This window comes from Phyllobates terribilis, unplaced genomic scaffold (genome assembly GCF_046119375.1).
Source record: "Phyllobates terribilis strain yellow unplaced genomic scaffold, ASM4611937v1 Scaffold_2__4_contigs__length_985480577, whole genome shotgun sequence".
Taxonomy (NCBI): Eukaryota; Metazoa; Chordata; class Amphibia; order Anura; family Dendrobatidae; genus Phyllobates; species Phyllobates terribilis.
In genome coordinates, this window is record NW_027362762.1 from 421,415,489 (window position 1) to 421,440,441 (window position 24,953).

The following is a 24,953-nucleotide window of genomic DNA, read 5'->3' on the forward strand; positions in this document are numbered from 1 at the left end:
GCACTCCAGAAAGACCTGGGAGTTAACCGAGCCCCTCACCTGGTGAGCACAGCGCGACACAGGCGGCCACCTCTGCAGCAGTGGCCTGGAGCAGTAACCGAGTAACCGTGAGTAAAGACCCTGAACTGCACCACCAAGACTCCGAGTTGTCTTTGTTGCGCTCGTGTACCACCATCACCCCCATCATTTATCCCTGCTGCCCTGAGGCCATACCCCTCCCGTTGGGGGTTATAACATCATCGCTGCACCCATACCACCGGCCTCAGCGGACTGTTCTGCAGCGGCGGCTGCAAAGCCGCACTCAACGGGTGGCGTAGTCGACATCCAAGTTAACATCTACTGCCAGAGACTGCCACTTAGTTTGACACCCTGGGCACGGACCGGGTCACCGCCACAAGGACTACTACCCCTATCCAGATCCGGCTCCGGGTATCCCCTGAATATGGCCCAGGGGGCGCGTCACTCTTACACAAGGTCGGTCCCAGAGTGGCACCTGGTCCCTCTGCTCGGTCCCTTCCTGGTTCACGGAGTCGATTGAGGCGCCGTGCGACCTTGGTCAGGCCGAGTAGACACTTAGTCACACCCGTCTGGTCCCTCCTTGCACCAAAGCACAGAGGTTCCACCACCCGGACCCGTAACAGTCTGCACAGCCCATGGAACTCGGTGGCCCCCAGGCTCCTTCACTCTCTGACCTGTACTAGGAGGTCTCACGTCAGAGATCCCAACAGGAGACTATCCTGTCCTATCTGCGGTCTGTCAACTCTCGCCTGGACAAGCTGTCCACCTCGTCTGTGTCCGTGTCTAGCTGAGCGGCACCCGCTCCGGCGGCGCCTCAACCTTCTGGCGCTATAGCACCCGGCTCTGGACCCCAGCTCTCTGCGCCTCCACATTTTGGTGGTGACCCCGTCTTATATCGGAGCTTCCTAAATCAGTGCACGCTGCACTTTGAACTCCTGGCACATCAGTTCCCCTCCGACCGGGCCAAGGTGGCGTTCATCATGTCTCACCTCACCGGGGAGGAATTGGCATGGTTAAACCCTCTGTGGGAAAGAGGGGATCCCCTGGTATCCGATCTTCTGGCTTTCCTCTCTGTCTTCCGGAAGGTCTTCGATAAGCCCGGACGAAAATCTTCTACTGCCTCCTCACTTCTCCGTCTCCGCCAAGGGAGTGTCTCCGTGGGCCAGTATGCCATACGTTTCCGAACTCTCACATCTGAGCTTGCCTGAAACAATGAGGCCCTGGTGTCCAGCTTCTGGGAGGGTCTTTCCGGTTGGATCAAGGATGAGCTAGCCAGTCGTGACATCCCTTCCACCCTGGATGACCTGGTGTCATTAGCTACCCGGATTGACATCCGTTTTCTGGAACGTGCCAAGGAGACTACCCGGGAGAGAAGATTTCCACGTCTCACTCCTGTATTCCAAAAGCCTGCCTGTCAACCAGCAATTCCCCGGACATGTTCGCCTGAGCCCATGCAAATTGACTAAACCAAAATGGTCAAGTCTCGCCAGGAGACGCGCCGTGCCGAGGGGAGTTGCTTCTGCTGTGGCAGTAAAGAGCATCAGATCTGTTCCTGCCCGGTGAAGCTGGGAAACTCCAGTGTCTAGGACCGCTCGGAGAGGTCGTCCTAGGCAAGAGTAAATCCTCTCCGTCCTTGACTTTGTCTGTTTCTATTTCCAGTGGTGAGACCCGCTTCTTCGAGATTGCCCATCTGGATTCGGGAGCCGCTGGGAATCTCATTCAACAGGCCGTTGTGGAGCGGTATCAGATTCCTACTGTACGTCTGGCTGAACAATTGACGGTTGCCTCCGTGGATGGGAGGCTTCTTCCGGAGACCATCTCGCTCGTCACAGAGCCTGTAACCCTTCAGGTGGGAATGCTGCACTCGGAGAAGAACTCCTTTCATGTGCTGTCCTGTCTCTCTCACCCCTTCTTGCTTGGTCTACCCTGGTTACAAAGACATAAGCCCGTCCTGAATTGGAGATCTGGTGAAGTGCTCCGTTGGGGTCAGGAATGCCATGAGTCCTGTCTGGTTCCAGTTCGTCCTGCTTGACCCCGTCTACTCCGGCTAATCCACCTGGTCTGCCGGCACCCTACTGGTCCTATGCGGACGTCTTCGGCAAGAAGGAAGCTGAGACACTACCACCTCATAGGCCGTATGGTTGCCCCATCGACCTGGTACCTGGTGCTTCTCCTCCCCGCGGGCGTATCTACCCCTTGTCACTGGCTGAGACCCGGGCCATGTCTGAGTATAAAGAGGAGAATCTTGCTAGGGGATTTATCCAGAAATCCACCTCTCCAGCTGGAGCAGGATTCTTCTTCATTGCCATCAAAATAAGTACCCCCTGCCTCTCATCTCAGAGCTGTTCGACCACCTCAAAGGCGCGAAGATCTTCACCAAGCTCGATCTTCGTGGGGCGTACAATTTGGTCTGGATCCGCCAGGGAGACGAGTGGAAGACGGCATTCAACACCCGGGACGGTCACTAGGAATAAAGTGTAATGCACTTTGGTCTCTGTAATGCTCCAGCCGTCTTCCAGGAGCTGGTTAACGACATCTTCCGTGATCTCCTGTATTCTTGCGTGGCGGTGTACCTGGACGATATCTTGGTCTTTTCTCCGGTTCTACCCTCACACCGGAGGGATGTTCGTCAGGTTTTGCTAAGGCTCCAGCAGAATCGCCTATACGCTAAGTTCGAGAAATGCCTCTTTGAGCAGACCTCTCTACCATTCCTGGGCTATATTATCTCTGAGACTGGTCGGCGGATGGATCCTGAGAAGGTCTCTGCCGTCTTAAAGTGGCCCCGACCGGAGGGGTTGAAGGCGATTCAGCGATTCCTGGGCTTCGCAAATTACTACCGCATCTTCATTCATTTCTTCTCCCGGACTGCTCCCATCTCCGCGCTCACCCCTAAAGGAGTAAATCCCAGGGAATGGACTTCCGAAGCGGAGGAGGCCTTCGTCTCCCTTAAACAAGCCTTCTCCTCCGCTCCTGTGCTACACCATCCGGATTGCAACAGGCAGTTCTTCCTGGAGGTTGAAGCTTCCTCCTCCGGAGCCAGAGCGGTGCTCATCCAGAAATCCTCGTCCGGGAGAATGGTTACCTGCGGCTTCTTCTCCAAACTCTTCTCTTCGTCCGAGCGCAACTACTCCATAGGAGATCGTGAGCTGCTGGCCATCAAATTAGCGCTGGAGGAGTGGCGCTACTTGCTGGAGGGGGCTCTGTACCCGGTGATCATCTACTTTGCCCACAAAATCCTGGCTTATTTGCAGAATGCCCAAAGATTAAATCCGCATCAGGCCAGGTGGTCTCTATTCTTTGCCCGATTCTGCTTCACTCTGCATTACCGCCTGGCGGACAAGAACATTAAAGTTGATACATATCATCGACCCCTCCAAAGTAATGACTGTGGCTCCGTTTGACCTGTCTCATCTTCCACCCGGTAAAACCTTTGTAGCGGTTACGGATCGTAAGAAAGTTCTACTCTGGGGCCATTCATCCAAACTAGCCGGTCATGCTGGCCAGAGGAAGACCTTTCTGCTCATCGCCCGACATTACTGGTGGCCTTCTCTATGCAAGGATGTTGAGGACTTCGTCGTGGCTTGTTCCTCCTGTGCCCATAACAAGGTTCCCAGGCACCTTCCACTTTCTTCCTCTTCCCGTATCTTCCGCTCCATGGCAACACATTGCAATGGACTTCATTACGGATCTCGCTGTTTCTGCAGGTTGTACTGTCATTTGGGTGGTCGCTGACCACTTTTCTAAAATGGCCCACTTCATCCCTCTGCCTGATCTCCCGTCTGCATCGGTGCTGGCTAAGGACTTCATGCATCACATTTTTCGTCTCCACGGCCTACCCCTCCACATTGTGTCTGATCGTGGGGTTCAGTTCACTTCGTGCTTCTGGAGAGCTACATGTAAGCTGCTGGATGTCTCCTTGGATTTCTCCTCTGCTTATCATCCTCAGTCCAATGGTCAAGTGGAACGTATCAACCAGGTCCTTACCAACTTTCTTCGGCACTTTGTCAATGCTCAGCATAACGATTGGGTTGAGCTCCTGCCCTGGGCCGAGTTCTCCTATAATAACCATGAGAGCGAGTCTTCTTCTAAATACCCGTTCTTTGTGGTCTACGGTCAACACCCCCGGATTCCGTTTCCCGTCTCCTCTTCTGTGGACAATCTTGCCGCGGAGTCTCTGGTCAGCGAATTTTCAGCTATTTGGGAACACACTAGATCTTCAGTCCATTGAGCCGATGAAGAAACATGCTGATAAGAGACGTCTGGATACGCCTCAATTCCGTCCGGGAGACAAGGTCTGTTCGTCTCAAGATACCTTCCTATAAGTTGGGTCCGCGGTTCATCGGTCCATTCGAGGTTCTTAACCAAATCAATCCCGTGGCTTACAAGCTGAAACTCCCGGTCACCTTACGGATTCCTAACTCCTTTCATGTATCCCTCCTCAAACCTGTAGCATTGGCGTCTCTGCCTCCTGCCGGGCAAAGACGCCGTTCCCCTCACCGCCGATGTCCAGGTCCGGCGTCCTCCTGCTTCCCTGCTGCTGTGGCGTGCACCGTGCACAGCTTCCTGGGCTCTGTGCTTAGGGCGCGCACGCGCTCCCTCCCTCTTAAAGGGGCGGCGCGCGCCGTCCTATAGAGTCCCCGGCCAATGGCCGGAGGACTGCCCCTATATAAGGCACCTCCTCCAAAATGGAAGTGCCTGTGCAAGGTTGTTGTTCTGTGTGATAACACTTGCTTCAGCCCTCAGGTCCCACTGCCTGTCAGTCCTGCTTGCCAGTCTGTCTACAGTCCAGCCTGCCAGCCTGTCTATGGTTCTGCCCGCCAGCCTGCTTACCAGGAAGCACCTGCCAGTTACCTGTCGTGCCCGCCAGCCAGCCTACCTGGAGCACCTACCTGTTACCTGTCGTGCCCGCCAGCTCACCTACCCGGACCACCCATCAGCCTTCCTGCCGTGCTCATCTGCTGTACCGGTCAGTTCCTGCCATCTGACCCATGGGAGTCACCTGCTCTCACACAAGGTCGATCCCAGAGTGGCACCTGGTCCCCCTGCTCGGTCCCCCCGTGGTTCATGGAGTCGATTGAGCAGCCGTGCGACCTTGGTCGAGCCGAGTAGGCACTTAGTCACGCCCCTCTGGTCCCTCCTTGCACCGAAGCACAGAGGTTCCACCACCCGGACCCGTAACAACCTCCTGGGACAGTGGGGCATCTCTCCCAATTTGGGACCGGATTGCCAGATCCGGGACGGTTGGGAGACATGCATTTAAAAATTACCTATCACAATCTATCATAACATTATTTTCCTTACGGGAGATTAATCCCCCCAAAAAAAGAGAGTATATTTAGGACCATAAAATAAACTTTATTAAATCAAAAGAATTTGTTTTAAAATTATAAAATTCAGTGCTTCACAGAAAAGAGGGCTGGCCAATATCACCAAAACAATTACAAAATAATTTTACAGGTAAGTATCAAAAACAAAAGTGCAGTGCTTTTTGATTTGTTGCTAAATGAAATCAAAGAGCATGTAATAAATGATTCTATATTTCTACACAGCAACATGTTACTCTTGCATAATGTTCATAAATATAAGCTGTAGCGTCGGCGTCCCTGCCTCCTGCTAGGCAGGGACACTGTTCCCCTCACCTCTCTGCTCCGTGCCCGGCGGCTTCCTCCCGCTCTGCCTGCAGCGCCCGCTCTTCCCCGGCCACTGTGCTTAGGGCGCGCGCGCGCGCGCTCCCCCTCTCTTAAAGGGGCCGCGCGCGTCGCCCTAAGGAGTCCCCGGCCAATGGCCGGAGGATCCCTCCATATATAAGGCACCTCCTCCAAAATGGAGGTGCCCGAGCAATGTTGTTGCACTGTTCACTACTCTGCTTCAGCCCTCAGGTCCCGTTGCCAGTTACCTGCCAGTTACCTGCCAGTTACCTGCCAGTCTCCTGCCAGTTTGCTGCCTGATTCCTGCCTGTCATCCGCTTTCCTGCTTGCTAGCCTGAGGTCCGACGGTCTGCCTTCCGACACCTGTCAGTCTGTCTATGGACCAGCTTGCCCGCTCACCTGGGAGCGCTCACCTGCTACCTGCCTGATAGCCTACCTGGAGGCTCCGCCGTCACATGCTGTGACCACCTGCCAGTCCAGAGACTCTTGCCCGCTCACCTGGGAGCGCTCACCTGCTACCTGCCTGATAGCCTACCTAGAGGCTCCGCCGTCACGTGCTGTGACCACCTGCCAATCCAGAGACTCTTGCCCGCTCACCTGGGAGCGCTCACCTGCCACCTGCCTGATAGCCTACCTGGAGGCTCCGCCGTCACGTGCTGTGACCACCTGCCAGTCCAGAGACTCTTGCCCGCTCACCTGGGAGCGCTCATCTGCTACCTGCCTGTTAGCCTACCTAGAGGCTCCGCCGTCACGTGCTGTGACCACCTGCCAGTCCAGAGACTCTTGCCCGCTCACCTGGGAGCGCTCATCTGCTACCTGCCTGTTAGCCTACCTAGAGGCTCCGCCGTCACGTGCTGTGACCACCTGCCAGTCCAGAGACTCTTGCCCGCTCACCTGGGAGCACTCATCTGCCATCTGCCTGCTAGCCTACCTGGAGGCTCTGCCGTCACAGGTCGTACCTGTCCGTTTACCCAGAGACTGCCCCGGTCACTTGCCGTGACCTCCTGCCCGTTTACCCAGAGACTGCCCCGGTCACTTGCCGTGACCTCCTGCCCGTTTGCCCAGAGACTGTCCCGGTCACCTGCTGTGACCGCCTGCCTGTCTTCCCTGGTCGCCACCCGCTTCCTTACAAGGACTGCCCCCTTGTATAAGTTGCTCAGAGGTTCCGCCTCCCAGACCCGTTACAGTTTGCTCGGGCCATGGAACCCGGTGGCACCCAAGCTCCCTCGCTCTCGGACCTTTGTCATGAACTGTCCCGACAGAGGTCCCAACAGGAGTCCATCCTGGGTCACCTGCGGAATGTCAATACTCGCCTGGACACTTTGACTGCCCCACCAGCAACCACCGCTAGTGTCATGACTCGCAGCCCGGCTGCTCCGCTGCCCACCAATACCATAGTTTCCTGCTCTGGAATCCGGCTTTCTGCACCTCCTCGCGTCGGAGGCGACTCCGCTCAAGCTCGGGGCTTCATTAACCAGTGCACCCTGCACTTTGAACACCAGTCCCACCAGTTTAATTCCGACCGGGCCAAAGTAGCCTTCATCATGTCCCATCTCACGGGAGAGGCACTGGCTTGGCTAAATCCTCTATGGGAGAGAGGAGACCCTCTGGTGTCCGACCTGCCAGCCTTTCTCACGGCTTTCCGGAAGGTCTTCGACGAACCCGGACGGAAGACCTCATCCGCCTCATCTCTGCTACGCCTCCGTCAAGGGAGTCTCACCGTGGGCCAATATGCCATACGGTTCCGTACCCTTGCTTCGGAGCTGGCCTGGGATAACGACGCTCTGCTGTCCGTCTTCTGGGAGGGTCTGTCCGGCCGTATTAAAGATGAACTCGCCGGTCGGGACATTCCTACCACTCTCGACGACTTGATTACACTTGCCACCCGGATTGACATCCGGTTCCAGGAGCGCGCTAGGGAGGTCATCCGTGAGAAGAGGATTCCACGTCTAGTCCCTACCTTCCAGAGACCTGTCACTCCCCCTGTTACTCCCCAGGCACACTCACCTGAGCCTATGCAGGTCGACCAGACCAAGATGGTCAAGACCCGTCAAGACTTACGTCGTGCCGAGGGGAGCTGTTTCTACTGTGGCAGTAAGGAGCACCGGATCCGTTCCTGCCCTGAGAGGTCGGGAAACGCCTGTGTCTAGGATCGCTCAGAGAGGTCGCCCTAGACAAAAGTAAACCCTCTCCATCCCTGATGCTGTCTGTTTCTATCCTCTGCGGAGAGAACCGCTATTTTGAACTGGCTCAACTTGACTCTGGAGCTGCTGGAAATCTCATCTCTCAATCCCTGGTAGAGAAATACCACATTCCCACCAAACCTCTGGCCGTACCTATATCTGTTGCCGCCGTGGATGGGGGCCTCTTACCACATCCCATCCAACTCATCACCGAATCTCTGACTCTACAGGTGGGAATGCTGCATTCCGAGAGCATCTCCTTTCATGTTCTGCCTGGACTCTCTCACGCACTATTGCTTGGCCTGCCTTGGCTCCAGAGACATGCACCCGTGCTTGACTGGCAGACCGGAGAGGTCCTTCGCTGGGGACAGGACTGCCATAAGACTTGTCTAGTTCCCGTTCATCCTGCCCGTCCTACTCCTACCCCAGCCAATCTGCCCGGTCTTCCGGTTCCCTATTGGTCTTATGCGGATGTCTTCGATAAAAAAGAGGCAGAGACTTTACCTCCTCATAGACCATACGACTGCCCAATCGACCTGATGCCCGGCTCTACTCCTCCCCGTGGGCGAATCTACCCTTTGTCCGCTGCTGAAACCCGGTCCATGTCTGAATATATTGAGGAGAACCTGGCCCGGGGATTTATCCAGAAATCTACCTCCCCGGCGGGAGCAGGCTTCTTCTTTGTCAAAAAGAAGGACGGCTCACTCCGTCCATGTATAGACTATAGAGGCCTAAACCAGATTACTGTGAAGAATAAATACCCCCTTCCACTTATTCCTGAATTATTTGACCGTCTGAGGGGGGCTAGAATCTTCACCAAACTGGATCTCCGTGGGGCATATAACCTGGTCCGTATCCGTCAGGGGGATGAGTGGAAGACGGCATTCAATACCCGGGACGGCCACTATGAGTACCTTGTGATGCCCTTCGGTCTCTGTAACGCTCCTGCCGTCTTTCAAGAGTTGGTCAATGACATCTTCCGTGATCTTCTCTACTCCTGCGTGGTGGTGTACCTGGACGATATCTTGGTCTTCTCTCCGGATCTTCCTACTCACCGGAGGGACGTTCGTCAGGTCCTGCTCAGGCTCAGGCAGAACCACCTCTACGCTAAATATGAGAAGTACATCTTTGAGCAGACCTCTCTTCCATTTCTGGGCTACATAATCTCTCAGACTGGTCTACAAATGGATCCTGAGAAACTGTCTGCCATCCAGAAGTGGCCCCGACCAGAGGGGTTGAAGGCTATTCAGCGGTTCCTGGGCTTCGCCAACTATTACTGCCTGTTCATACCGCACTTCTCTTCTCGGACCGCCCCTATCTCTGCTCTCACCCGTAAAGGTATGAACCCCAGAGAATGGCCGCCCGAAGCAGAGGAGGCATTTCTTTCCTTAAAACAGGCCTTCCTCTCCGCCTCGGTGCTGCATCGTCCGGACGGCAACAAACAATTCTTCCTAGAAGTTGACGCATCCTCCTCCGGAGCTGGGGCGGTACTTAGCCAAAAATCTTCTTCCGGAAGAAAGGTAACCTGCGGCTTTTTCTCCAAACTTTTCTCCTCTTCTGAGCGCAATTATTCTATAGGAGACCGAGAATTGTTGGCCATTAAGATGGCACTGGAGGAGTGGCGTTACCTGCTCGAGGGGGCTCTCCACCCGGTAATAATTTACACTGACCACAAGAACTTGGCATATCTCCAGAGCGCCCAGAGACTTAACCCGCGCCAAGCCCGGTGGTCTTTGTTTTTTGCCCGCTTTGATTTCATTCTTCATTTTCGTCTGGCTGACAAAAACATCAAAGCTGACGCCCTGTCCCGATCCTTTCTGGTGTCTGATCTTGAGGAGGAGCCTAAACACATCATCGATCCCGCCAGAGTAATGCAGGTAGCCCCCGTGGGCCTAAATCGTCTCCCTCCCGGTAAGACGTTCGTAACGGAGTCCGATCGGGAGAAGATTCTACACTGGGGTCACTCGTCTAAGCTAGCTGGACACGCCGGTCAGAAAAAGACCCTCCAGCATATTTCCCGGCACTACTGGTGGCCTACCCTGCACAAGGATGTAATTGACTTTGTTTCTGCCTGTTTGTCCTGCGCCCGCAACAAAGTTCCGAGACACCTGCCTGCCGGCCGCCTTCTTCCTCTGCCTGTGCCTGCTGCCCCGTGGCAACATATAGCTATGAACTTCATAACAGATCTCCCCGTCTCTGCCGGTTGTACGGTCATTTGGGTGGTCGCTGACCGCTTTTCCAAAATGGCTCATTTTATTCCCCTGCCAGGCCTCCCGTCTGCTCCCGAGCTAGCTAAGGACTTTATCCGCCACATCTTCCGTCTCCATGGTCTGCCTCTCCACATCGTGTCGGATCGTGGGGTTCAGTTCACCTCACGCTTCTGGAGAGCCACATGTAAACTGCTCGACGTCACCCTGGACTTCTCCTCCGCTTACCACCCACAGTCCAATGGTCAAGTGGAGCGGATCAATCAGAATTTGACCAGTTAACTCCGGCACTTCGTTAATGCCCACCATTCAGACTGGGTGGATCTCCTACCATGGGCCGAGTTCTCTTACAACAATCACGAGAGCGAATCTTCTTCTAAATCCCCGTTTTTTGTAGTCTTCGGTCAGCATCCTCGGATCCCTTTTCCTGTCTCCACCTCTGTGGACAACCCGGCCGCGGAATCTCTCGTTAGCAAGTTTTCCTCCATTTGGGAGAGCACCCGATCCGCACTCCTTCAGTCATCCGAGCGGATGAAGAGACACGCCGACAAAAAACGCCTGGATTCCCCACAATTTCGTCCCAGAGATAAAGTCTGGCTCTCATCCAAATATGTCCGGCTCAAGATTCCTTCCTATAAGTTAGGGCCTCGGTTCATCGGCCCACTGGAGGTTATCAAACAGATCAACCCGGTGGCCTATAAATTGAAACTCCCGGCCAACTTACGGATCCCTAACTCCTTCCATGTATCTCTCCTCAAACCCGTGGTACTTAACTCCTTTTCCAAGTCTACAGGTACGCCTCCTGCTCCGGTTTCTGCTGAAGACGAGTTTGAGGTAGAGAACATTCTGGCCACCAAAAGGGTAAGAGGAAAGACCTTTTTTCTAGTGAATTGGAAGGGGTTTGGTCCTGAGGAGAGAACATGGGAGCCCCGGGAGAACATCCATGCCCCTCTCATCCTTGCTAAATTTCTGTCTGGCCTAAAAAAGGGGGGGCCTAAAGGGGGGGGTACTGTAGCGTCGGCGTCCCTGCCTCCAGCTAGGCAGGGACGCTGTTCCCCTCACCTCTCTGCTCCGTGCCCGGCGGCTTCCTCCCGCTCTGCCTGCAGCGCCCGCCCTCCCCCGGTCACTGTGCTTAGGGCGCGCGCGCTCCCCCTCTCTTAAAGGGGCCGCGCGCGTCGCCCTAAGGAGTCCCCGGCCAATGGCCGGAGGATCCCTCCATATATAAGGCACCTCCTCCAAAATGGAGGTGCCCGAGCAATGTTGTTGCACTGTTCACTACTCTGCTTCAGCCCTCAGGTCCCGTTGCCAGTTACCTGCCAGTTACCTGCCAGTTACCTGCCAGTCTCCTGCCAGTTTGCTGCCTGATTCCTGCCTGTCATCTGCTTTCCTGCTTGCTAGCCTGAGGTCCGACGGTCTGCCTTCCGACACCTGTCAGTCTGTCTATGGACCAGCTTGCCCGCTCACCTGGGAGCGCTCACCTGCTACCTGCCTGATAGCCTACCTGGAGGCTCCGCCGTCACGTGCTGTGACCACCTGCCAGTCCAGAGACTCTTGCCCGCTCACCTGGGAGCGCTCACCTGCTACCTGCCTGATAGCCTACCTAGAGGCTCCGCCGTCACGTGCTGTGACCACCTGCCAATCCAGAGACTCTTGCCCGCTCACCTGGGAGCGCTCACCTGCCACCTGCCTGATAGCCTACCTGGAGGCTCCGCCGTCACGTGCTGTGACCACCTGCCAGTCCAGAGACTCTTGCCCGCTCACCTGGGAGCGCTCATCTGCTACCTGCCTGTTAGCCTACCTAGAGGCTCCGCCGTCACGTGCTGTGACCACCTGCCAGTCCAGAGACTCTTGCCCGCTCACCTGGGAGCGCTCATCTGCTACCTGCCTGTTAGCCTACCTAGAGGCTCCGCCGTCACGTGCTGTGACCACCTGCCAGTCCAGAGACTCTTGCCCGCTCACCTGGGAGCACTCATCTGCCATCTGCCTGCTAGCTTACCTGGAGGCTCTGCCGTCACAGGTCGTACCTGCCCGTTTACCCAGAGACTGCCCCGGTCACTTGCCGTGACCTCCTGCCCGTTTACCCAGAGACTGCCCCGGACACTTGCCGTGACCTCCTGCCCGTTTGCCCAGAGACTGTCCCGGTCACCTGCTGTGACCGCCTGCCTGTCTTCCCTGGTCGCCACCCGCTTCCTTACAAGGACTGCCCCCTTGTATAAGTTGCTCAGAGGTTCCGCCTCCCAGACCCGTTACATAAGCATATACAAATAAATATTGCACTCTTCCCATATTATGTCCCAGCAGAGATACGCAATGTCAGCCTATAACCTATTGGATCAGGTACCTTCATATCAATCCTATACTCATGCATATGGGATATCAAAATACAATCACAGAATAGATGCTTTTTACCTGAGTAAAGTGCTTTGTGCGTGTGCCCGCCCGCTGCCCCGACGAGCGTTTCATCTTGCCTTCCTCAGGGAGCTGTCTCCAGTACACACAGGAATGCTCAGAGGTACAGGGATAAGCCCCATCCTCCAGTGAACTGACTCACAGAATCTTGCTGCACCACACCCATTTCTTCTTCCTCCAAACATGGCGAGTGTAGTTAATACCAAAAGTTCTACTTTGGTCTCATCTGACCACATGACCTTCTCCCATGCCTCCTCTGGATGATCCAGATGGTCATTGGCGAACTTCAAACGGGCCTGGACATGTGCTGGTGTGAGCAGGAAAACTTTGCTTGCCCTGCGGGATTTTAATCCATGATGGCGTAGTGTGTTACTAACAGTAATTATTTGAGACTGTGGTCCCATCTCTCTTCAGGTTATTTACCAGGGTCTCCCATGTAGTTGTGGGCTGATTCCTGACCTTTCTCAGAATCATCCTTCCCTTATGAGGCGAGATATTGCATGGAGCCGCAGACCGAGGAAGATTGACAGTCATCTTGTGTTTCTTCCATTTTCTAATAATTGTGCCAACAGTTGTTGCCTTCTCACCAAGCTGCTTGCCTTTTGTCCTGTAGCCCATCCCAGCCTTGTGCAGGTCTACAATTTCGTCCCTGGTGTCCTTAGACAGCTCTTTGGTCTTGGCCACGGTGGAGAGGTTGGATTGATTGAGTGTGTGGATAGGTGTCTTTTATACAGGTAACAAGTTCAAACAGGTGCAACTGATACAGGTAATGAGTGCAGAGTAGGAGGGCTTCATAAAGAAAAACTAACAGGCCTGTGAGAGCCAGAAATACTTATTTCATGCAATAAAATGCAATTTAATTATTTAAAAATCATACAATGGGATTTTCTGTTTATTTTTAGATTCTGTCTCTCACAGGTGAAGTGTACCTACAATAAAAAGTACAGACCTTTCCATTCTTTGTTGGTGGGAAAACTTGCAAAATCGGCAGTGTATCAAATACTTATTTTCCCCACTGTATAAGTAAAATCTATAGCCCAAATTCTAGATTTGTGGTTTTAGTTAGCAGAAACACCACAAATTGTTATTTCTTCTATTTATAGAGAAGTACTGATCATAAATACCTGTGTATAAATTTGAATTTTTGAAGGGATTATCTAAACATTACTTTATACATGCAATTATTATTGATATATTTATCATTGCACGTCCCCTTTTTTGTTTCTTCAATGTCTGTCCACTAGCTGTTTAGTGCAACAGTATCTAATTTTTATCGATTACCTGTATCCACGGGTTTACCACACAAGACCTGTTTTTCTGTAGGCAGCCTACAGCAGTACCTATCCCCTTGGCACTAGTGTCTTTACTTTATATATCAGATCTTGTCTTTATTTCATATTTTGAATATATACTGTACATTGATACTATTAGTTACATAGTGTGTGCACAGTTTGTGATTCTTTCATGGTCAACATATGGATAACACTGCACAAAGCTCCTTTGTCCTGTCAAAGTTAATATGTACATATAGGCTTCTTGCTTAAAAGATCCTCCCCCAACTTTATGTGCCTTATATACTGTCACTTGAGAATGTGGTCTTTTGGCAGCACAAGCGGGATAGAATTTAATTTTCTACTTAATCATCATGATGTTCTGATTGGGCGGACATTGTTAAACAACAATTGCTTCACACTGCACTGGTGCCATCATAGTTTGCACATCACATCAAGCCATGTCCTGTCTCTTGTCAGGTTTGTGCACTCATTGCTACCTGTCGCCCACCGGAGAAGAGCTAGCCGCTATCTTACGAACACGTTATTGCCATTACTGAATTACTATTTCAGAATTTCCATTTTGCAAAAACCCTACACAAATCTAAGATGGCAGCACGGTGGCTCGGTGGTAGCACTGTTGCTTTGCAGTACTGGGGTCCTGGGTTCAAATCCCACCAAGGACAACATCTGCAAGAAGTTTGTATGTTCTCCCCATGTCTTTGTGGGCTTCCTCTGGGTATTTAGATTGTGAGCTCCAATGGGGGCAGAGATGATAAAATCTCTAAAACCCTGTGGAGTATGATGTAGCTATATAATCAAAGCATAATAAATAATACTATACTTGTTTAGAGAAGACATTTCTTCCTTCTTCTTCACATTGAATTCATCGGCCTTAATTTTTATGTCAAGATAGTTTCCACGGAAAGTTGCACATATTTTTAAAGCTTCCTTAAGCAAACTGTAAGCCTGCAAAATAAATACAACAAATTAAATTATTTCTAAGCAAAATCAATAGTTTAATGGTGTTATCATTAAAAAGATGTTCTTATCTCCACAGGATAGATGTGATGAAACCAAGAAAAATGTTTTTGGAACTAATGGCTTCAAAACTATATCGCGCCGAAAGTGCTGCTGGTGTTGTGGGATCTACATTTCATTGATGGTAAAATTGAAGGACTGCTCTGTATTAAAAGAGATGGTTTTACTATTACTCTGTGCCTTTGGTAGACTATCCCTTTTCCAACATGACAATGATCGAAAATACACATCTAAGGCCAGAGTTCACTTCTAAAGAAGAGCAGGGTGAAAGTGATTCAGTGGGTCTCCTGATCTAAACCCAATCGAATACCTACGGGGAATTCTGAACAAGTAACAAGTTGATCGTCACTCTCCATCCAGCAACCAGGCTCTAAATCAGGGGTCTCAAACTCGGCTGGGTATATGGGCCGCACATGGAAAAAATTTGAATTTGGGGGGCCGCATTCTTTGTTCAATGTGACATTTTTAGTGATACCATTTTTTTTGTATACACCTTTTGAACATTTTTGCCGTGTTTATTTTTTATGGCTTGGGTCGTTATGGATGTGGCGATAATAAACGTGCACTTTTTTGTGTTTACTTTAGTTTACATATAAAACAGCATTTTTAGTGCCCAATATTTTTTCATGCTTTATTTTATTTTTTATTTTTTTTACAATTTTATTTCCCCCAATTGGCCACATACAGTAATATTGTCTTACAATTAGCATCATATAGTAATAATGGAAAACATCTTGTAGTAATGTTCCCCATCCAAGTCCCCATCTTGTACTAATGTGCCCCATCCAGGTCCCCATCCTGTGGCTATGTGCCCCATCCAGATCCCCATCCTGTGGCTATGTGCCCCATCCAGGTCCCCATCCTGTGGCTATGTGTCCCATCCAGGTCCCCATCTTGTGGCTATGTACCCCATCCAGGTCTCCATCTTGTGGCTATGTACCCCATCCAGGTCCCCATCCTGTGGCTATGTGCCCCATCCAGGTCCCCATCCTGTGGCTATGTGTCCCATCCAGGTCCCCATCTTGTGGCTATGTACCCCATCCAGGTCCCCATCTTGTGGCTATGTACCCCATCCAGGTCCCCATCCTGTGGCTATTTGCCCCATCCAGATCCCCATCCTGTGGCAATGTTCCCGATCCAGGTCCCCATCTTGTGTCTATGTGCTCCATCCAGGTCCCCATCTTTTGGCAATGTTCCCCATCCTGGCGCCCATCTTGTACTAATGTGCCTCATCCAGGTCCCCATCTTGTGGCTATGTGCCCCATCCAGGTCCCCTCTTGTGGCTATGTGCCCCATCCAGGTCCCCTCTTGTGGCTATGTGCCCCATCCAGTTCCCCTCTTGTGGCTATGTGCCCCATCCAGGTCCCCTCTTGTGGCTATGTGCCCCATCCAGGTCCCCTCTTGTGGCTATGTGCCCCATCCAGGTCCCCTCTTGTGGCTATGTGCCCCATCCAGGTCCCCGTCCTGTGGCTATGTGCCCCATCCAGGTCCCCATCCTGTGGCTATGTGCCCCATCCAGGTCTCCATCTTGTGGCTATGTGCCCCATCCAGGTCCCCATCCTGTGGCTATGTTTTCCCTGTGCTGTTCTTCACACACATAAAATAGAAAAAAAAGATGATTCTCACCTGTCCTCCGTTCCCTCGACGTCCTTCCTGCAGATGTGGCCCGCAGGCACCACAGAGTCCGTCCCCTTGACGATCCCGACCTGGTCCAGGAGGAGCCGCCGACAGCAGCGCTGCATTGCCGCACAGAGACTGTCTCCCAGCACAGCATTTCCAATGTCAGCCGCCGGCCAATCAGAGGCCAGCAGCTGACATCCGGGTCACCAGGCATCAGGAAGTTACTTTCATCATACGCAGTGCACGATCAAAGTAACTTGTGCCTGTGCAGCGCTGACAGGCTGTACAGCATAGAGATGCTGCTGCATCCCTATGCTATACAAGCGATCAGCCTGCAAAAAATGAAAGTCCCATAGTGGGACAAAGTGTAAAAGTAAAAAAAAAAGTGTCAGAAAGTGAAAAAAAATTAAAGAAAAATTGTAAAAATATAAAAAAAATAAAAATATACTGTACCCATAAATAAATATTATTATGAAAAAACAAAACAATAAAAGTACACATATTTGGTATTGCTGCATTCGGAATGACCTGACCTATAAAAGTGTCCCACTAGTTAACTCCTTTAGTGAACACAGTAAAAAAAAAAAAAAAAAAAAAAGAAAAAAAGCAATGCTTTATCATCATACCGCCAAACAAAAAATGGAATAAAACACGATCAAAAAGACTAATGTAAATAAAAATGGTACAGCTAAAAACGTCATCTTGTCCTGCAAAAAAGAAGCTGCCATACAGCCCCATCAGCCGAAAAATAAAAAAGTTATAGCTCTCTGAATAAAGCGATACAAAAAATTCTTTTTTTGTATAAAATAGTTTTTACTGTGTAAAAGCGCCAAAACATAAAAAACAATATAAATGTAGTATCGCTGTAAACGTACTGACCAGAAGAATAACGCTAGCTTATCAATTTTACCACAAGCGGAACAGCATAAAAAACAAACAAAAAAACTATTCCTGAATTGATGGTTTTTGTTTATTCTGCCTCCCAAAAATCGGAATAGAAAGTGATCAAAAAATGTCACATGCCTGAAAATGGTGTCAAAAAAGCGTCAACTTGTTCCACAATAAACAAACTCTTACATGACAAGCTCTTACATGACATGATATCGGCTGAAATATGTAAAAATGATTGCAAAAAGTAGGCTTTGCAAAAAAAAGCATCTTTTAGTGTGTGACAGCTGCCAAACATAAAAACCCAATATGAATCTGGTATCGCTGTAAATGCACCGACCCAAAGAATAAAGTAGTCTAATCATTTATACCGCACGAGGAACGGCGTAAAAAATAAACTCTAGGGTTAGGGTTGTATTTGGCTTAGGGTTGTCCTAGGGTTAGGGTTGTGCTTGGCTTAGGGTTGTTCTACGGTTAGGGTTGTGCTAGGGTTAGGGTTGTTTTAGGGTTAGGGTTGTGCTAGGGTTAGGGTTGTGCTAGGGTTAGAGTTAGGGTTGTGCTAGGGTTAGAGTTCTGCTAGGATTAGGGTTGTGCTAGGATTAGGGTTGTGCTATGGTTAGGATTGTGTTAGGGTTAGGGTTGGGTTAGGGTTGGGGTTGTGTTAGGGTTGGGGTTGTATTAGGGTTGGGGTTAGGGTTATGTTGGGGTTGGGATTTGTTCAAAAGTAAAGAAAAAAAATGATGATGATATGGTGACTAGCGTTGAGAGCAAGTGCTTGCTACTTGAGTTTGCATCAAGTGCTCTGGTATGCACTGAGTATTGCGGGTGCTCAAATGACATGCTCGAGTCTCCACCCCATATGTTTTGCGGCTGTTATACAGCCAAAAAAAACTCGCGGGGATTGCCTGCCATGCACGAGCAATCCCCGTATGTTTTTTTTTGGGTGTCTAACAACCGTGAAACATGTGGGGCGGGTACTCGAGCATGTCACTCGAGCATCTGCAGTACATGGTGCATACCCGAGTACCCGATGCAAACTCAAGTAGCAAGCACTTGCGCTCAAGACTAATGACAACTTATTCAATATGATGACCTAATGTCATCAAATTATGTGTCGCACCTCTGGGTTCAAAATGTTCACTATACCCCCCTTGATAAAATGCTATCTTTGGGTAACTGTAGTGTCTTGGACTTTAATGGAGTTGCAAGAGTGGAGAACATGGAGAAGCCCACAATGATCTAACAGTTATCATCTATTCAGTGAGCTAATCTACCTCTTTACCTGTAGTTATAAAATGTAGTCAATTTTCTACAGTTATGCATTTTACCTGGTATTATGGATCTTTACTCAAATACAGGTGCCTTGAGTTCTTACCTGTGGTCTGTCTAATATATTCGCTCCCAAGTGGCCCCTAGCAATCTCGCTCACTTCAGTAGACATTAGCCTTAGAAGATTTAGAAATACTTTGGGTTGATGATAATATCTGTAGTATAGAAGAAAAAAAAGAGAATTATCTATTATACAAGATGTCCTGTTAAATTGCATAAAGCCAAAAATGTATATTCGCATGCACACTGATTAGTGTCCAGAAATTACAATGGCTTTACTGCAAATGTCTGTCCAAAGTCTATCTGTTAAGATTATATAAACCTGTATGGTTGTGTGGAAATAACCTATTGAACTGTGCCATTTGTTAGAAAACTGATCTGACTAGCTGAAAAATAGTTTTTCAACAATTTTCTTTATGACTAGACTCTGAAATATATCTCATGTTAATATATGTATGTGTATATGTTACGCTCGCGCCCGGACTGACTGGCGTAAGCATGATTAGTGATCCCACTGTACCATGAACCGAGGATTGCCTGGAGGGGCGTAACTAAGTATCTACCCGATCCGACCAAGGTCGCAAGGCGGCTAACGACTCCGTGAACCAAGGAGGAACCGAGCAGAGGGACCAGGTGCGACTCCAGGTCAGACCCCGGTCACAGTTGTTGACCCACACTGGGGAATGCAGGAATAGGCAGGTAGACTGGCATACAGGCAGGTGGGTATTGGCAGGCATGGCTGGTATGCAGACAGGTGGGTACTGGAAGCACGGCAGGAGTGCAGAAAGGAGGACAAACAGGCTAGGAGAGTGTTCAGACAGGAACTGACACTGCAACAAAATACAGGAGCGAGTCTGGGTATACGGCCCGCAGAGAGGTGGACAAACAGGCTAGGAGATAGTTCAGACAGGCCTGGGAATACAGCCCCCAGGTTGGAGGACAGGCAAGAAACAGAACGGGACGGGACCTGGCACATCAGAGGCAAGGAGCCCTCTGAAGGTAAGAGTTGCTCAGGCACCTCCTACTGGGTGGAGGGGGTTTAAATATCCAGTGACTCACAGCAATAGGCTGGAGACGCATTAGGGGTGCGCCCACAGCAGCTATAAGAATCAGGAAGTAACCAGCCGCCGCCCTAAGCAGTCAGTCAAGGGACATGCACACAGCATGAACTGGAGCAGGAATAGCAGACTGGACAGACAGGTAAGATTGCAGCCTTGCATAGTGGGAGGTGGTGCACTATGCAAGCACGCCGTCAGGGATGTTACAGTATATATATATATATATATATATATATATATATATATATATACAGTACAGACCAAAAGTTTGGACACAGCTTCTCATTTAAAGATTTTTCTGTATTTTCATGACTATGAAAATTGTACATTCACACTGAAGGCATCAAAACTATGAATTAACACATGTGGAATTATATACTTAACAAAAAAGTGTGAAACAACTGAAAATATGTCTTATATTCTAGGTTCTTCAAAATAGCCACCATTCACCGGAAATGGTCTTCCAACAATCTTGAAGGAGTTCCCAGAGATGCTTAGCACTTGTTGGCCCTTTTGCCTTCACTCTGTGGTCCAGCTCACCCCAAACCATCTCGATTGGGTTCAGGTCTGGTGACTGTGGAGGCCAGGTCATCTGGTGCAGCACCCTATCACTCTCCTTCTTGGTCAAATAGCCCTTACACAGCCTGGAGGTGTGTTTGGGGTCATTGTCCTGTTGAAAAATAAATGATGGTCCAACTAAACGCAAACCGGATGGAATAGCATGCCGCTGCAAGATGCTGTGGTAGCCATGCTGGTTCAGTATGCCTTCAATTTTGAATAAATCCTCAACAGTGTCACCAGCAAAGCACCCCCACACCATCACACCTCCTCCTCCATGCTTCACGGTGGGAACCAGGCATGTAGAGTCCATCCATTCAACTTTTCTGCGTCACACAAAGACACGGTGGTTGGAACCAAAGATCTCAAATTTGCACTCATCAGACCAAAGCACAGATTTCCACTGGTTTAATGTCCATTCCTTGTGTTCTTTAGCCCAAACAAGTCTCTTCTGCTTGTTGCCTGTCCTTAGCAGTGGTTTCCTAGCTGCTATTTTACCATGAAGGCCTACTGCACAAAGTCTCCTCTTAACAGTTGTTGTAGAGATGTGTCTGCTGCTAGAACTCTGTGTGGCATTGACCTGGTCTCTAATCTGAGCTGCTGTTAACCTGCGATTTCTGAGGCTGGTGACTTGAATAAACTTATCCTCAGAAGCAGAGGTGACTCTTGGTCTTCCTTTCCTGGGACGGTCCTCATGTGAGCCAATTTCTTTGTAGCGCTTGATGGTTTTTGCAACTGCATTTGGGGACACTTTCAAAGTTTTCCCAATTTTTCAGACTGACTGACCTTCATTTCTTAAAGTAATGATGGCCACTTGTTTTTCTTTACTTAGCTGCTTTTTTCTTGCCATAATACAAATTCTAACAGTCTATTCAGTAGGACTATCAGCTGTGTATCCACCTGACTTCTGCACAACACAACTGATGGTCCCAACCCCATTTATAAGGCAAGAAATCCCACTTATTAAACCTGACAGGGCAAAGCAGTCATCAAAGCAAAAGGTGGCTACTTTGAAGAACCAAGAATATATGACATATTTTCAGTTATTTCACACTTTTTTGGTAAGTATATAATTCCACATGTGTTAATTCATAGTTTTGATGCCTTCAGTGTGAATGTACAATTTTCAAAGTCATGAAAATACAGAAAAATCTTTAAATGAGAAGGTGTGTCCAAACTTTTGGTCTGTACTGTATATATAAAATGTGTATATATACACACACACACACGTGGGAATTTAGATTTTTACATTTTTTTTTAACATCATACAATAACGACAGATGTAGCAATTGCCAAATGAACATTTGATGCTCCAAAAGAACGTTTATTATATGCCAGGAAGTTCTATGCCATTTGTGCAGCTTGGTCGCTATAATACAAGGTTAAAGAAGCACTCTCATGAAAGTTTTTATCCTCTTAATATATTGCAATCATCATATTATATGGTACTGTGTACTTAAAAATTGCTCATTTTGCCTTTCTACCCAGAAAATTCTTTTTTCTCTGCTCTATTTAAAAACAGGAAGTCTCTTTTCCCTGCATTTATCATCCCCCTCTTCACCTCCTGACCCAGCTGCTCCCTTATCCCCCCTGCCAGGGACTTTTGCAGTGACTCATGACTCATACAGGGAAAATAGATTTCTTGTTTCTAGATAGATCTCAGCTAGTCATTTTTTAATCACATGATGATATAGACCTAATAGAAAAGAGAAGAATTACCTGGACAGAAGAGCAGAATGAGCAATTGTACGTACACAGTGCTATATAATATGATGATTGCAATATATTAAAAGCATAACAACCTTGATGGGAGTGCTTCTTTAATGGCTAGCCAAGCTATTTAAATAGCGTAAGCATGATATTACCATATTTAACATAGAAATAGTGAAACTACAGTGAAAAAAAAACAGCTGATTTATTAAAACCTGCTGAAAAAAACTATTTTACCTTGAATGTATCCAAACCAAATATAAATTATGTAAAATGAGGAAGAAGAATTTCTTTTTCTCAGTAGTAGTTTTAGCAGACCTCAGCTGATCGTAGCAACGAGTCAATGTTTTCAAAAATGTCAGGTTTTCAGATGCTTCAAAATGTGCCTAAATGGAAAAAGAAGTGTAGGGCAGCTATGAAAACTGTCTTGTGTCCATTGCAATCCAGTGAGGGCATAATGTACACTACTGGTAGTAAGCCTTCAACATTTATGGGATTTTCAGGGCGTCAGATGCGTTCCTTATCTTTAGCTGAGGACAGCATAATTGAATAACATGGTTTTGTTCTTCTATGAAAAGGGTTCTGCACATAAGGATAGTCGAAAGACCCTTTAAGGGCATGTCCACAAAGCACAAGTTTTCCAAGGCGAAGTCGCTTCAGGAAACCATTAACAGTGTTTTTCCTGAAGACTTTATATTTGCATTTTTTCAGTAATTTTTGCACCAGCCCCACCATTGTCATTTTTATTTGTGATTTACACTTTAAATAGCCCAAGAATGAACATGCTACTTCTTTTAACTGCTTCCAGGTTTTCATAGCCTGAAACAGTTAAAAGAGGTGGCAAAAGACAGAACATATGCACAGCAAGTCATTTTTACATTGCTGTGCCTTATGTTCATTCTTTGTAGCATGTTTTTAGCGCTTTTTCAGGTGGGTTCTAGGTGGAATCTGCCAGTAACTATTTTGTATGCGCATACCCTAGTAGTGAAGAAGAAGTTGATTGCACAGCAAAAACCTGTTGACAAATTCCCTTTAAATGTGAAAAAGCTCCTTTACTTTATTTCTTTGTTGTGAAACTTAGTATGGAGAGTTAAATACAATGTAAAGTAAATGACTGAGAAAGCTTAAAGACAGGTTCACTTTTATGATTCATTAATAGGTCTACTGTTCCATCAGCTATGATTCCGCTTAGCTTTCCATTTTTTTAGATGCCATTATGTTTCCCAACATACAGAACTGATAGGCAACTAGAACCCAGCAGACCTTTATTATTTACTATACTAGATTTATAGAGGGAACAATTCTATTTAGTAAAATTGTTAGCACAAAATCTGAAAATAATATATATATTTTTTTTTTTCAAGATACGCGTCACATGGCTTGTACTTACTTTCTCCACATCCTGAGTCACTGATGTAATGGATTTTCCATACATACTTTTTGCCTGCTCCAGATTGCTGACCATTTCTCTGGCTTCAGCAGAATTTAATTGCATTTTTATAGATTCCAAGTCACGAATATGAACTTCCCACATTTCTTTTTCGTGGTAGATCCCCGCAAATACTCCTTTAGACTTAATCTCCGCAAGAGGGTCATGTTTAAGTATCACCTGTATTAAATATATGAATAAATAAATGTCTATTCTTGTCAGAAGCTTAATTTCAAGAAGTTTAATTTCAAATATAAACACTTCACTTCACAGTAATAGCTTCTGATTTGAGGCCCAGCCAGGCTTACTGGGAAAATCCAATGCTGTGAAAGAAACTATTGTAAAGAAGGAATGATGGCACCAATCATTTAATGTACTAGTAATTGCCTTAACTATATCATTAACGTCTTAAAATGAGAGAACTCATGGCCACAAATGAAATAATGTCTTTAAAAACACACAGGAAGAATTGCATAAAAATAATTTAAGGGTCACACACCATATTTTTTTAAAACTTGTTTTATTGAAGATTATACAACATAACAAGGTTACATCATAGAACAGAAGAACAAACAGTATTTCTCATTGCTTATTAATGCTGTCAGGCGAACTTATCCTTGCCCTTAACATACCATGTGTCTAATATCTTACCCAAAAGAATAAGACCTCCATGTCAGGTACCAAGCACTTTAATCATGACAGAATACTTCTCATCGCCTGGAGACTAACGTGAGTCAAAGGGGAATTAAACCAAGGCTTCCATACCTTATCAAACTTTTGAAGACAAAGTCTATTTTTATATACCACCCTCTCATAGATACAGTATTTACCATATGGATCAAGTGTGAAATTCAAGAGGGCTTCTATCCATCCATCTCACAGTGATAGCCTTGCAAGTCAAAAGCAATGTTTCCCTGAGAAGAGTGCGAGGATAGTGAGGCCAGGTCTCCTCATCCAGGATTCTTAATAAACACACCTTAGGGCAGAGTGGTACAGGGGATTGTATGGTCTTGATGAGGATAGCTAAGACCTCTTTCCAAAAGTCTGCAATAGCAGGGCAATATCACATCAGGTGTAGAAAATCTGCCTCCTCTTCCCCAAGCGTATGGCAATCTGCAGTGGTAGATCTACCCATTTTATATAACCTGCTATGAGTCAGGTAGTATTGATGGACTATATACACTTGGACTACCTTGTTATTAATTGCCAGTGAAACATATTGTGGGGACCTCAAGGCCTCGCTCCTATCCTCCTCTGATAGGGAGGGTATTACTGTCCTCCATTTGGTCTCAACCAACAATGGCGATGAGGAGCATCTCCTGCTTAGTAACTGAGTGTATAAGGAGATCAATCCCTTTGGTCCCTGGCTTTTTAGAATACCAATCAGGGGGTATGAGGATATGAGAGAATTTCCAATGTCTGGGAACTTTGTATTTGGGACATGCCTTAGTTGCACATACACAAGTGGTCAAAATTGTTGGTACCCCTCGCTTAATGAAAGAAAAACCCACAATGGTCACAGAAATAACTTGAATCTGACAAAAGTAATAATAAATTAAAAATCTATGAAAATGAACAAATGAA

At 48.2% G+C, this 24,953-nt stretch overlaps 1 protein-coding gene across 1 annotated transcript in view; it reads right to left on the minus strand.

Annotated features, from left to right (window-relative positions):
• The window catches only part of LOC141213014 (uncharacterized), a 903,379-nt gene that overhangs the window by 818,423 nt on the left and 60,003 nt on the right, over window positions 1–24,953 (minus strand). Inside the window, 4 exon segments of the mRNA XM_073665145.1 lie at window positions 14,581–14,705; window positions 18,661–18,769; window positions 22,178–22,326; window positions 23,331–23,549. Of these exon segments, the coding sequence (XP_073521246.1) occupies window positions 14,581–14,705; window positions 18,661–18,769; window positions 22,178–22,326; window positions 23,331–23,549 (602 nt within the window).